Source organism: Entelurus aequoreus, linkage group LG26 (genome assembly GCF_033978785.1).
Source record: "Entelurus aequoreus isolate RoL-2023_Sb linkage group LG26, RoL_Eaeq_v1.1, whole genome shotgun sequence".
Classification (NCBI taxonomy): Eukaryota; Metazoa; Chordata; class Actinopteri; order Syngnathiformes; family Syngnathidae; genus Entelurus; species Entelurus aequoreus.
In genome coordinates this window covers 19382411-19396889 of record NC_084756.1, presented here as the reverse complement: position 1 = coordinate 19396889, position 14479 = coordinate 19382411, and the positions used below count along the sequence as shown (strand labels likewise).

Sequence of the window (14479 nt, the reverse complement as noted above, 5' to 3'; positions counted from 1 at the left end):
CATGCTTCTTTACCATTGCAGTAGTATCCCTTGATGCATTTGGGGCTCTCATCCAGACGGTAGTCGTTAAGTTTCTTCTGTGTGAGCTGGTGCCAGAAGCCTGCCTCCAGAGCACTGCTGAAGGGAGCAAACTGCAGCTTGATGTCTGCAGAGGACGACTCTGCTTCACCGGAGTCGGACGCCATGATGACCTCACACTAGAAAAGTTCATAAACTCAGTATTTTCTTATTACAAATACATATTTTTTTACAGATATACCACAGGCCGGCTCTCCGCAGTGGTCATTCAGAGCATCTCAAGCTTGATCGAGCCATCGTGGGTAGCGAGAGGACCGCTGTTTTTAGAGTTCAACTCGTTTGCGTTGTTTTCATCACCACTATACACCAATAACGATGACCTAGAACACATATCCGAGTTTATCTAGAATATCGACATTTTCGGATTGAACAAGTACTCGTGCCTCAAAGCTCTGACAAAATTTGGCAAGTTTACACTTGACCAAACAATCCCCGTGCAAAACATCTATGGTAAGTAAAATATTAATTGGAATCCCTATTATAATGTACCGGTAAGTTATACATGTATCTGTGTCTGCCAAATCTCTTTTAAATTGATCAATTCCAACACTGATTTTTTTGCACCCGCCAACTGCCTGGTTGCTTGTGAGGTGACTCACGAGTCGAGTCCTCGCAGCTATGTTTACTCAAATTTTACATGACATCTGAAGCTAATTGCATGAAAGTAATCAATTAAAAAAGGAACTTAACTGTTTCTTTGTTAATTTGGCAAGCTTTGCAATGATACCAACCTTTTTTTTTTTTAAATGGAGTAAATATCAAAGTTATGACAAATCTTGAGCCCCATTGAGTTTGTATTGAAGAAGTTGACCATAAATTTCTGTTGGTCTTAAAAGTCCATAACTTTATTAATATGTATCACAGGAAAGTTATAATTATATCACTGGAATCGTCTTTACAATATCTGCCTGATAATACTAGTTTCGTGTAAATCAGTATCTTTTTTTAAATGTTACACACATACCTACATAGTACTGGTATTAATTGATTTAAAAAGGTACCGTATTGTTCGGAGTATAAGTCTCACCGGAGTATAAGTCGCACCGGCCGAAAATGCACAATAAAGAAGGAAAAAAACATATATAAGTCGCACTGGAGTATAAGTCGCATTTTTTGGGGAAATGTGTTTGTTAAAACCCAACACCAAGAATAGACATTTAAAAGGCAATTTAAAATAAATAAAGAATAGTGAACAGCAGGCTGAATAAGTGTACGTTATATGAGGCATAAATAACCAACTGAGAACGTGCCTGGTATGTTAACGTAACATATTATGGTAAGAGTCATTCAAATAACTATAACATAAAGAACATGCTATACGTTTACCAAACAATCTGTCACTCCTAATCGCTAAATCCCATGAAATCTTACGTCTAGTCTCTTACGTGAATGAGCTAAATAACATTATTTGATATTTTACGGTAATGTGTTAATAATTTCACACATAAGTCGTTCCTGAGTATAAGTCGCACCCCCGGCCAAACTATGAAAAAAACTGCGACTTATAGTCCGAAAAATACAGTAACTGACTAAAAATTATCTATTTTGGTGAAATCCCTTTTTTATTGGCTGTTTAGATGAAGAAAGATTCATAATCAAGCGTCCTTGTGTGTTTCTTTCTCGCCATTTCCGGGTCGAAATTGTATGCCAAAGTTAATCAATTTATCTGATTATGTCCTCATCCCTCTACTGTCCAGGTGAAAGGCATTATGTATTATCTATATCACCACAATATAATACAACATAATGATGACCTAGTATATTAAAGTTATGACAATTTATTAAAGTTATACTTAATAAATATTTAATAAATATTTAATATATTAAAGTTATGACAATTTTAACAAAAATGTCACACCTAAAATGTTGATTCTCATTCACGTTGTATTGAAGAAATTGACCATAAATTTCCGTTGGTCTTAAAATTAATATTTATCACAGGAAAATTATAAATATATCACTGGAATCATCTTTACAATACCTGCCTGATAATACAGTTTCATGTAAATCAATATTTTTTTTAAATGTTACACACATACCTACATAGTACTGGTATTAATTGATTTAAAAAGGTAACTGACTGAAAATTGCCTATTTTGGTGAAATCCCTTTTTTATTGGCTGTTTAGATAAAGAATGACTCATAATCAAGCGTTCTTTTGTGTCTTTCTCGCCATTTCCGGGTCAAAATTGTATGCCAAAGTTAACCAATTTGTCTGATTATGTCCTCATCCCTCTACTGTCCAGGTGAAAGGCATTATTTATCATCCAAATCACCACTATACACCAATAATGATGACCTAGAACACATATCCTAGTATATTAAAGTTATGACAATATTACATCTTGAGCCCCATTGACTTTGTATTGACGAAGTTGACCATAAATTTCCGTTGTTCTTAAAAGTCCTTAACTGTATTAATATTTATCAAAGGAAAATTATAATTACCGTAATTTCCGGACTATAAGCCGCACCTGACTATAAGCCGCACCAGCTAAATTTAGGGGAAAATACAGATTGCTCCATATATAAGCCGCACCCGACTATAAGCAGCAGGGTTTTGATGTGTAATTACCGTAGTATATAGGGGTTCCTGCTACCACGGAGGGGATTGTCGGGACAGAGATGACTGTTTGGGAACGCAAAGCGTCCCATTTATTAACAATAAATCTTTCAATCATTCAATCAAACTTTCACATCTTTGACATGGCGAACAGCATTCGTGCAGAGTACAAATAATACAACGGTGCAAAGTAATACAAAGTGCTCGCCTGTACGTTATCAAAATAACCAGCCTACCGGTATTTGAAAAGTCAGTCTTTAATCATTGTGTCATCGTCTTCCTCCTGCGTACTAAAACCACCGAAATACTCTTCGTCGGTGTCGGAGAAGAACAGGCCGTAAATAAGCCGCACCGTTGTATAAGCCGCAGGGACCAGAACGAGGGGAAAAAGTAGCGGCGTATAGTCCGGAAATTACGGTATATCACTGGAATCGTCTTTACAATACCTGCCTGATAATACTAGTTTCATTAAATCAATATATTTTTTTAAATGTTACACACATACCTACATAGTACTGGTATTAATTGATTTAAAATAGTAACTGACTGAAAATTGTCTGTTTTGGTGAAATCCCTTTTTTATTGGCTGTTTAGATGAAGAATGACTCATAATCAAGCGTTCTTTTGTGTCTTTCTTTCTCGCCATTTCCGGGTCGAAATTGTATGCCAAAGTTAACCAATTTCTCTGATTATGTCCTCATCCCTCTACAGTCCAGGTGTGTGTGTGTGCAGAAAACATCGCACAGGGCGATGTGATGCGTCTAGTGCAGTAGCCTTGGAGTAGTAGTACCTGTAGTTAGTGCATGCTGCATGCCGCTTTTTGCTTGCTATGCTGCATGCTGCTTCTGCCTGATACTCATTGCTTTCAGCTAGTGCCGCCGGCTAGCCCTCTGTCTCAGAGGGCGAAAAGAGGAGCCGAGTGCATAAGCCTCCTCAGCCGGTACATAGCCTCTCCATTGTCAAGACTCGTACATGCCTCCTCGTGGCCACACACGGTAACTGGAACCTCGCGGTTCCAGGCTAAGTTGTACGGGATCTCGGAGCAGCAGGGGGCCCCAGAGACGGGGCATGCAGGCCCACCGGTGTGTGGACATGCCCTGGTGCCCAGTCAACCCCTGTCCCAGCTATGGGTAAATAACCCCAGCTATGGGCGAATAGTGAAAACCGCCTCAACGGTGGACCAGGCGGAAGATGGCGGCAGCGGAATGCACCACAACGGCTGGGAAGGCGGATGAAGGCTGCAGCAAAGACGGGTCCCCAGTCGTCTTGGTCTCCATGCCACTGGACCCTGGCCCGCTCAATGCCAAGGACTGTGTGGTGGCTGACCGTGCACCAGTCTCCCCACATTAAAAGATTCCACGCACAGGCGTCCTCCATATAGGGAATCCACCCTAACATCCCGGATTAAGTCCTATGGCGACCAGCGAATGGCGACGGGGGTAGGATTGTGAGATCTGGAAGCCTCCAGTCAAAAACTGGCACATAAGGCGGTGGGTGCAAGATTCAGTCGCTGGGCTCTTGGAATGAGGCAGAAAGAGCCCTTCGGCAGCTACACTCACGACTGAGCAGTCCTCTTTAGGATCCACTCTGCTCACCCCACCTGGGGAAGGGGCTAGAAAAGGTGCCCTAAAAATAGCCTGCCTCTAACCTCCCGACTGGACTACCGCATCCAGAGGGATCACCATATGCGGTCGAAAAACACGAAATATGAATTTTGGAGCGTGGAATGTACGCACAATGATGGATAATACGGCCAGCGACAGACCAGAGAGGAGAACTGCGATCATTGCCAGGGAACTGCAGAGATGCCGGATAGACATAGCTGCACTTTCAGAAACCCGACGTGCAGACGAAGGACAACTGAAGGAGGAAAAGGGTGGCTACACTTTCTTCTGGAAAGGAAAAGCCTCTGATGAGCCCAGAATCCATGGGGTTGGATTTGCCATCAGAAACCAGCTTGTTAGTCACCTCTCTGAACTTCCCGTGGGGATTAGTGAACGTCTCATGACTGTCCGTCTGGTGCTCACCAACAACCAGATGGCAACAGTTATCAGCGCCTATGCCCCTACTTTAGACTCTGAAGACGAAGTAAAAGAGACCTTCTACGCCTGCTTAGATGAGACACTGTCTAGGATCCCAAAGGAGGATAAGATTATTCTCCTAGGTGACTTTAATGCCAGGGTCGGCCGGGACCAACACCTCTGGAAGGGCACTATAGGGAAGGAAGGCATCGGGAACATCAACTCCAATGGAATCCTGCTTCTCAGCAAATGTTCACAGCACAACCTCACAATTACCAACACTCTCTTCCGCCAGAAAAACAAACTGAAGGCATCTTGGAGGCATCCTCGATCCAAACAATGGCATCTCATTGACTATGTCATTGTGCGAGCCAGGGACCGTTGTGATGTGAACATCACAAGGGCCATGTTGGACACAGATGCCTGTTGGACAGATCACCGCCTCATTCGCTCCACAATGTCCATCAGACTTAAGAGGAAAAGGAGGGTTCAAAAGAAGCAGATCCGGCCAAGGCTGAACCTCGAAGGCCTGAATGAAACTGCCACCCAGCAGCAACTTCAGACATCCCTTGAGGAAAGCCTCCAGCAGGAATACCCTGATAACATCGAAGAACACTGGAACCTGCTCAAATCAACCATCCTCGTTACCTGTAAAACCACCCTTGGGTACAAGTCCAGAAAACACCAGGACTGGTTTGATGAGAACGACACAGAGATAGAACAGCTCATCTCCAAAAAACGGAGTGCCTTTCACACCTGGCAGAATGATGTGACCTGTTAAGCCAAAAGAATAGCTCACTCGAGAGCCAAGGCAGATGTTCAGAGCCGGGTAAGGGAGCTTAAGAACTCCTGGTGGACTGAAGGGGCTCTGGAGATCCAGAGACTAGCAGACTCAGGGGACACCAGAGACTTTTTTAGTGCTACCAGGGCTGTCTATGGGCCAACTTACCGCGGCCTAAACCCCCTGCGCTCAAAGGATGGGCAGCAGCTGCTAAAGGACAATGAGTCCATTAATGCCCGATGGAAGGAGCACTTTCAGGAACTCCTCAATCGTGACAGCACAGCTGAACCAGACATCACCAACCACATCCCCCAGAGTCCCATCAGGGAAGATATGGGGGAACCCCCCACCATAACAGAGGTTCAAGATGCCATCAGGAGTCTAAGGAACAACAAGGCTGCCGGACCAGATGGGATCCCAGCGGAGATCCTAAAGGAAGGTGGAAGAGAGCTCCTGTATCAAATCCACACCCTACTTCTCAAGGTCTGGGAAAAAGAAGAACTCCCCTCAGAGCTCAGGAACGCTCTTATTGTGACCATATTCAAGAAGGGGGACAAGGCTGACTGTGGAAACTACAGGGGCATCTCACTCCTGTCAACAACTGGCAAAATCTTAGCTCGTGTCCTTGCAAATCGATTGCTACCACTATCTGAGGAAGCACTCCCAGAATCACAGTGTGGCTTTCGCCCAGCTAGAGGCACAGCCGACATGATTTTTACAGCCCGCCAACTCCAGGAAAAATGTCGTGAACAAAGACAGCCTTTGTACATGGCCTTCATAGACCTGACAAAGGCCTTTGACACGGTAGACCGTCAGGCTCTGTGGAGTGTGCTGTCGAGGTGCGGCTGCCACGATAAATTTATCAGAATAGTGAGGCTTCTACATGATGGCATGGCAGCCACAGTGCTCAGCAACAGCGGCTCCGAGTCTGAGCCTTTCACTGTGGAGACGGGTGTCAAGCAAGGGTGTATCATAGCTCCCACCCTGTTTGCCATCTTTATTGGTGCTATACTGCACCTCATTGGCAAAGAGTTGCCACAGGGGATCCCCATCCTGTATAGAACCGATGGCAGGCTCTTTAACCTTAACAGGTTCAAAGCCAAGAGCAAAGTTAGAAACACCACTATCATGGAGCTTCAGTACGCGGACGACAACGCCATCGCAGCACACTCAGCAGAAGAACTTCAGGGTATCTTGAATGCCTTTGCTAAGGCATACAGAGCCCTGGGCCTTGCCCTCAACATCAAGAAGACCCAGGTCCTACATCAACCTCCACCCAACCAGCCAACTAATCAGCCCGCCATAAACGTGGACAACACCCCCCTTGAAAACGTTGACCACTTCCCATACCTCGGCAGCATCCTCTCCTCCAAAGCGGACATTGACTCAGAGGTCAACCATCGCCTGAGCTGTGCCAGTGGAGCCTATGCCAGACTCAGGAGGAGAGTCTTTGAGGACCGGGATCTAAGGGCTCAAACAAAGCTCCTGGTCTACAGAGCTGTTGTCATCCCCACCCTGCTGTATGGGGCAGAGTCATGGACTACTTACAGTAGGCACCTGAGAGCCCTGGAACAACATCACCAGCGATCCCTACGGAGGATTTTGAGGATCAGTTGGGAGGACAGACGCACCAACATCAGCGCCTTGGAGGAAGCCAACATGCCCAGCATCACCACCACAATTATGCAGCACCAACTCCGCTGGACAGGTCACGTCATCCGCATGTCCAACACACGTCTTCCCAAACAGGTCCTTTACTCCCAGTTGAAGGAAGGTCAGCGTGCCCCTGGTGGGCAAAAGAAACGTTTCAAGGATAACATCAAGACCAGCTTAAAGCATTTCCACATCCCCATGAACAACTGGGAGGAAATAGCACTGGACAGGCCTCGCTGGAAGAAATCCGTACAAGAAGGTGCAGCACTCTATGAGATGGAACTCCGCCGTATCGCAGACACAAAGCGACAACACCGCAAGGAAAGACAGAAGAAGGCTCCCCCCCCATCAACCACTCCCATTTTCCCCTGCCCACATTGCACCAAAATATGTGGATCACGGATTGGCCTACACAGCCATCTACGGATCCACAAATAGACGACCCTACGGAGGACAGTCATACTCGTTTCGAGTGACCGCCGATGATGATGATGATGACAGTCCAGGTGAAAGGCATTACTTATTATCTATATCACCACAATATAATACAACATAATGATGACCTATAACACATATCCTAGTATATTAAAGTTATGACAATTTTAAGAAAAATGTCACATCTAAAATTTTGAGCCCCATTCACATTGTATTGAAGAAATTGACCATACATTTCCGTAGGTCTTAAAATTAATATTCATCACAGGAAAATTATAATTATATCACTGGAATCGTCTTTACAATACCTGCCTGATAATACTTGTTTCATGTACCGTATTTTTTGGAGTATAAGTCGCACCGGAGTATAAGTCGCACCTGCCGAAATGCATAATAAAGAAGGAAAAAAACATATATAAGGTGCACTGGAGCCCGGCCAAACTATGAAAGAAAAATGTGACTTATAGTCCGAAAAATACGGTAAATCAAAATATTTTTTTTAATGTTACACACATACCTACATACTGTAGTACTGGTATTAATTGATTTAAAAAGGTAACTTACTAAAATTGTCTATTTCGGTGAAATCCGTTTTTTATTGTCGGTTCAGATGAAGAATGACTCATAATAAAGCGTCCTTTTGTGTCTTTCTCACCATTTCCGGGTCGAAATTGTATGCCAAAGTTAACCAATTTGTCTGATTATGTCCTCATCCCTCTACAGTCCAGGTGAAAGGCATTATTTATAATCTATATCACCACAATATAATACAACATAATGATGACCTAGAACACATATCCTAGTATATTAAAGTTATGACAATTTTAACAAAAATGCCACATCTAAAATTTTGAGCCCCATTGACGTCGTATTGAAGAAATTGACCATAAATTTCCGTTGGTCTTAAAATTTATATTTATCACAGGAAAATTATAATTATATCACTGGAATCGTCTTTACAATACCTGCCTGATAATAGTAGTTTCATGTAAATCAATGTTTTTTTTAATGTTACACACATACCTATATAGTATTGGTATTGATTTAAAAAGGTAACTGACTGAAAATTGTCTATTTTGGTGAAATCACTTTTTTATTGGCTGTTTAGATGAAGAATGACTCATAATCTAGCGTTCTTTTGTGTCTTTCTCGCCATTTCCGCGCCGAAATTGTATGCCAAAGTTAACCAATTTGTCTGATTATGTCCTCATCCCTCTACTGTCCAGGTGAAAGGCATTATTTATAATCTAAATCACCACTATACACCAATAATGATGACCTAGAACACGTATCCTAGTATATTAAAGTTATGACAATATTAAAAGTTATGACACATCTTGAGCCCTATTGACTTTGTATTGACGAAGTTGACCATGAATTTCCGTTGGTCTTAAAAGTCCATAACTGTATTAATATTTATCACAGGAAAATTACAATTATATCACTGGAATTGTCTTTACAATACCTGCCTGATAATACTAGTTTCATGTAAATCAATATTTTTTTTTAAAATGTTTCACACATACCTACATACACTATATTGCCAAAAGTATTTGGTCACCTGCCTTGACTCACATATGAACTTGAATCCCATTCCTAACCCATAGGGTCCAAAATTATGTCGGTCCACCTTTTGCAGCTATTACAGCTTCAACTCTTCTGGGAAGGCCAAAATGTCCAAAATGTTTTGGTATCCTGGAGCATTCAAAGTTCCTTTCACTTGAACTAAGGGGCTAAGCCCAACTCCTGAAAAACAACCCCAAACCATAATTCCTCCTCCACCAAATTTCACACTTGGCACAATGCAGTCCGAAATATAGCGTTCTCCTAACAACCAAGACTAGTCCATCAGATTGCCAGATGGAAAAGCGTGATTTATCACTCCAGAGAGCGTGTCTCCACTGCTCTAGAGTCCAGTGGCGACATGCTTTACACCACTGCATCCGACGCTTTGCATTAGACTTGGTGATTTATGGCTTAGATGCAGCTGCTCGGCCATGGAAACCCATTCCATGAAGCTCTCTGCGTACTGTACGTGGGCTAATTGGAAGGTCACATGAAGTTTGGAGCTCTGTAGCAACTGACAGTGCAGAAATTCGGCGACCTCTTTTCACTGTGCGCTTCAGCATCCGCTCACCCCTCTCTGTCAGTTTACGTGGCCTACCACTTGGTGGCTGAGTTGCTGTTGTTCCAAAACTCTTCCATTTTCTTATAATAAAGCCGACAGTTGACTTTGGAATATTTGGGAGCGAGGAAATTTCACGACTGGATTTGTTGCACAGGTGGCATCCCATGACAGTTCCACGCTGGAAATCCCTGACCTCCTGAGAGCGGCCCATTCTTTCACAAATGTTTGTAGAAACAGTCTCCATGCCTAAGTGCTTGATTTTATACACCTGTGGCCGGGCCAAGTGATTAGGACACCTGATTCTGATCATTTGGATGGGTGGCCAAATACTTTTGGCAATATAGTGTAGTACAGGTATTAATTGATATAAAAAGGTCCATCCATACATCCATTTTCTACCGCTTGTCCCGTTCGGGGTCGCGGGGGATGCTGGAGCCTATCTGAGCTGCATTCGGGCGGAAGGTGGGGTACACCCTGGACAAGTCGCCTCCTCATCGCAGGGCCAACACAGACAGACAATATTCACACTCCCATTCACACACTAGGGCCAATTTAGTGTTGCCAATCAACCTTTCCCCAGGTGCATGTCTTTGGAGGTGGGAGGAAGCCGGAAGGTCAATGACTGAAAACGGTCTGTTTTGATGTAATCCCTTTTTATTTTCCGTTTAGTTCAGAAGTTGGCAACCCAACATGTTGAAAGAGCCATATTGGACCAAAAATACAAAAAACAAATCTGTCTGGAGACGCAAAAAGTTAAAACCCTTATGTAAGTGTTATAATGAAGGCGACACACTAAGTGTCTCAGAAGGTGAGATAACTCTTGGAAATTACTGGCTTAGAACTGCCAAATGTATAAATGTGTGTGTCCAAGTTAAAGGAAAGGACAGGCTGTCTTCTTCTAATAGATGTATTACAATCTTTGCAAGCTGGGTAACGTTTGCTGTGCTCTGGAACAACATGGCACACAATCAGAAATGCAGCCAATATTACATACAGATAATGTGTCGTGAGACATGCAAATATAAATTAAATACACAGAGGACATAAGGAAATTAAATGAACTCAAATACACCTACAAACGAGGCATAATGCTGCAATATGTACACACAGCTAGCCTAAATAGTATGTTATTAGCACTCCATTCAAGTCAATAACATCAACAAAGCTCACCTTTGTGCATTCACGCACAGCATAAAACGTTTGGTGGACAAAATGAGACAAAGGAGTGGCATAAAACACGTCTTCCTGTGGCAGTATCGGAGAAAGTTGTACATGTAAACCAACTACGGTGAGTTCAAGGACCGCCAAAATTAGTAGGACAAAACGGCACTGGCCAAATACGGTCATCAGTGAAGCATAAACACAAACATATTAAACAGTTGGCTTTCTAACAATTAGGAAGGTGTGTGATATGTTTATCCTCCTACAGAAACATTATTAAAACAACAAATATATTTTCCCCCCATCTTTTTCCATTTTTGAAAAAGCTCCAGGGAGCCACTAAAGCGGTGCTAAAGAGCGGCATGCGGCTCGAGAGCCGCGGGTTGCTGACCCCCGGTTTAGTTCTTGCACCCATTGCCTCCCTGCTTGGCACTCAGCGTCAAGGGTAGGAATTGGGGCTTAAATCACCTAAATGATTCCCGAGCGCGGCCACCGCTGCTGCTCACTAATCCCCCCACCTCCCAGGGGGTGAAACAAGGGGATGGGTCAAAAAATGCAGAGGTTAATTTCACCACACCTAGTGTGTGTGTAACTTTAACTTAAATTATCCATCCATCCATCCATTTTCTACCGCTTATTCCCTTCGGGGTCCCAGGGGGGCGCTGTAGCCTATCTCAGCTACAATCGGGCGGAAGGCGGGGTACACCCTGGACAAGTCGCCACCTCATCACATAACTTAAATTATATTGTTGTTTATTGTGATGTTGTCATCATGTATTCACTATATTAAGCAACAATCTCAGAGTCTTGTTCACAAGTGGGGGAAGAATGGATTGTGAGATCGACAGGCGGATCGGTGCGGCGTCTTCAGTAATGCGGACGCTGTATCGATCATCCGTTGTGGTGAAGAAGGAGCTGAGCTGGAAGGCAAATCTCTCAATTTACCGATCGATCTACGTTCCCATCCTCACCTATGGTCATGAGCTTTGGGTTATGACCGAAAGGACAAGATCCCGGGTACAAGCGGCCGAAATGAGTTTCCTCCGCCGGGTGGCGGGGCTCTCCCTTAGAGATAGGGTGAGAAGCTCTGTCATCCGGGGGGAGCTCAAAGTAAAGCCACTGCTCCTCCACATCGAGAGGAGCCAGATGAGGTGGTTCGGGCATCTGGTCAGGATGCCACCCGAACACCTCCCTAGGGCACGTCCGACCGGTAGGAGGCCACGGGGAAGACCCAGGATACGTTGGGATCACTATGTCTCCTGGCTGGCTTGGGAACGCCTCGGGATCCCCCGGGAAGAGCTGGACGAAGTGGCTGGGGAGAGGGAAGTCTGGGCTTCTCTGCTTAGGCTGCTGCCCTCGCGACCTGATCTCAGATAAGCGGAAGAAGATGGATGGATGGATGGAAGCAAAAATCTAACTTGAGTTTACAAATATTGGAATAATTAAATAATGCAGGGATCCGCTTGGATCTTTTATGTTTGTAGTTTACACTGATGTGCAATTTGTAAAAGGCTACAGATAGATAGATTTGAGGTTTATTTGTATCCCTTAGCATTGCACCACACATGTATCCGTATTAAAAAAGCTATTCCATTTCACTGCTGCAAAAAAAATGCATGAGCATTTTATTTGGACGACGGGTTTCCAGCAATGCATAAATAAATCAAACTCACCGATTGAGTTCTCAAGGGCGGCACTGTGGAAGAAACACCCGTTCGAGTGTCAAAATGAGTGAACTATTCCACCAAACAAATTGCAATGAGCCAAGATTTGTTGTCCACTTACCACGGGGCTCTTCACTTCCGTGTTTAGGGGTCACGGGACGGGCGGGGCGTAAACAAAGCGGTGCATTGTGGGTAGCTCGTCCATATACAACCGAGTCGAGTGAATGACAGCCGAGCTTACTTCATGGTGCTTGCACCATGGAGTAAAACATAAAAAACCAAAAAATCAACAAGCAGGCACAAACTATAACGAAAGAAAAAACCGATAAAAACCTATATGTGCCGTTCCTTTTCATCGCGAACGCGACATTTCCCACACACGTTGTGACAACTGTGTGCAGTATTTGTACGCCTCAACGAGTAACTTCGCTTGATATTATTCACACTGCCGTCGATTAAAGTTCCTCAGGTAAAACTTCACTGTGAAGAAAATGGCAGGCTCTCACCGTCCAGAAAAATGTTGTTTGACAAGAAAACGATCCAGGAAGTTTGGGAATTGTTACCGTCCAACCACTGCGCTGCACGATTAGGAACCGTCACAAAGTAGCACTACTGAAAGAAAACGAAAAGTGTTTGTTTTAACTTCTTCCCTTTTGTCGTTTTAATGGTAATTATTCAGATATAATATAAACATTCAATCAAATCTAAATTGTTTTTCAGAAGGAATTTCTTCCTGTACTTTGTAGAAAAAATTATGATATGTGCCGAATGTACATTGATTGTTTTTGTGGGACATTCCTTATGTGTATTATTGAAATAGGGGTGAGCGATACTGCAAAAATTGGTATCTATTCGATACTGAGCCTTTTAAATGAAGGGTCAGCGTTGCAAATATGCTGGTACTTTTTACTTGACATGTGTAAAAGTAGATTTTAGCAATTTGATTTTCATTTTTTGATCCTTATTATAACCATAATTCAACACAGGACAGTTATTTTAGACAAAAACACCAACAATCGTATTTGTGAATAATTGAACAATATACAAGGGGTAGTAAATGGATGGATGGATAATAATAACAATATGTACAAACTTAATTTTTAGACATTGTATCAAAATCCAAAAATACTACGATACGATTATTCTCAATATTATAATTGTTCTCGGATTCCCTTTTAACATAAACAACTAAACAAATGCAAAAACTAATATTGGCTCTAATTCAAAAGAATTTGCCTTTTTTGCCCTTAAAGGACGTATTCCTTTAGGTATTTGTGAAAATAAACAGAAGAACTTAAACATATACATTTCATTGCACTAGTATATATACAACGAAATTGCATGGATCCATTTATTTTGCACAAATTTGGATCAATCTGCCCAGCCCTATTTAAACTGGTATGATGGTATGAGCCTAATGTACAAAACCCAAATAATCATTAACTTAGAATTTAATGGCAGCAACACAGTAAACGTTTGGGAATTGAGGAGACCAATTTTTAAAGCTTTTCAGGTGGAATTATTTCCCATTCTTGCTTGATGTACAGCTTAAGTTGTTCAACAGTCCGTGGTCTCCGTCGTGGTATTTTAGGCTTCATAATGCGCCACACATTTTCAATGGGAGACAGGTCTGGACTACAGGCAGGCCAGTCTAGTACCCGCACTCTTTTCCTATGAAGCCACGCTGTTGTAACACGTGGCTTGGCATTGTCTTGCTGAAATAAGCAGGGGCGTCCATGATAACATTGCTTGGATGGCAACATATGATTTACACAATGTGCCAACTTCACCGGTTTTGGGTTTTGTAAATAGTTTATCAACATAAGCTTCAAATTAGTCATAATGTTGATGAATACAGTACTCTACATCTTTGCATGAGCATGGTAAAACAATACATTCGAGAAAAGTAGTGTTTTAACCTCATTACCAATTGAACATAACAGCCATTACAGCCAAACATTAAATCTCCCGTTTCCATTATCTTTGCCCATTGCT

General features: G+C 42.9%; 1 protein-coding gene across 4 annotated transcripts in view; it reads right to left on the bottom strand.

The window, feature by feature from the left end:
• The window catches only part of atg7 (ATG7 autophagy related 7 homolog (S. cerevisiae)), a 93742-nt gene extending 80669 nt beyond the window's left edge, over window positions 1-13073 (bottom strand). The window contains exons 1-2 of one of the 4 annotated variants that reach the window (XM_062038241.1): window positions 12991-13073; window positions 14-197 (exon numbers count right to left, since the gene is read on the bottom strand). In XM_062038241.1, the coding sequence (XP_061894225.1) occupies window positions 14-185 (172 nt within the window). In that variant the 5' untranslated portion in view covers window positions 186-197; window positions 12991-13073. The other 3 variants (XM_062038239.1, XM_062038240.1, XM_062038238.1) reach the window with 3 other exon arrangements.
• Between the last annotated feature and the right edge of the window lie 1406 nt (window positions 13074-14479).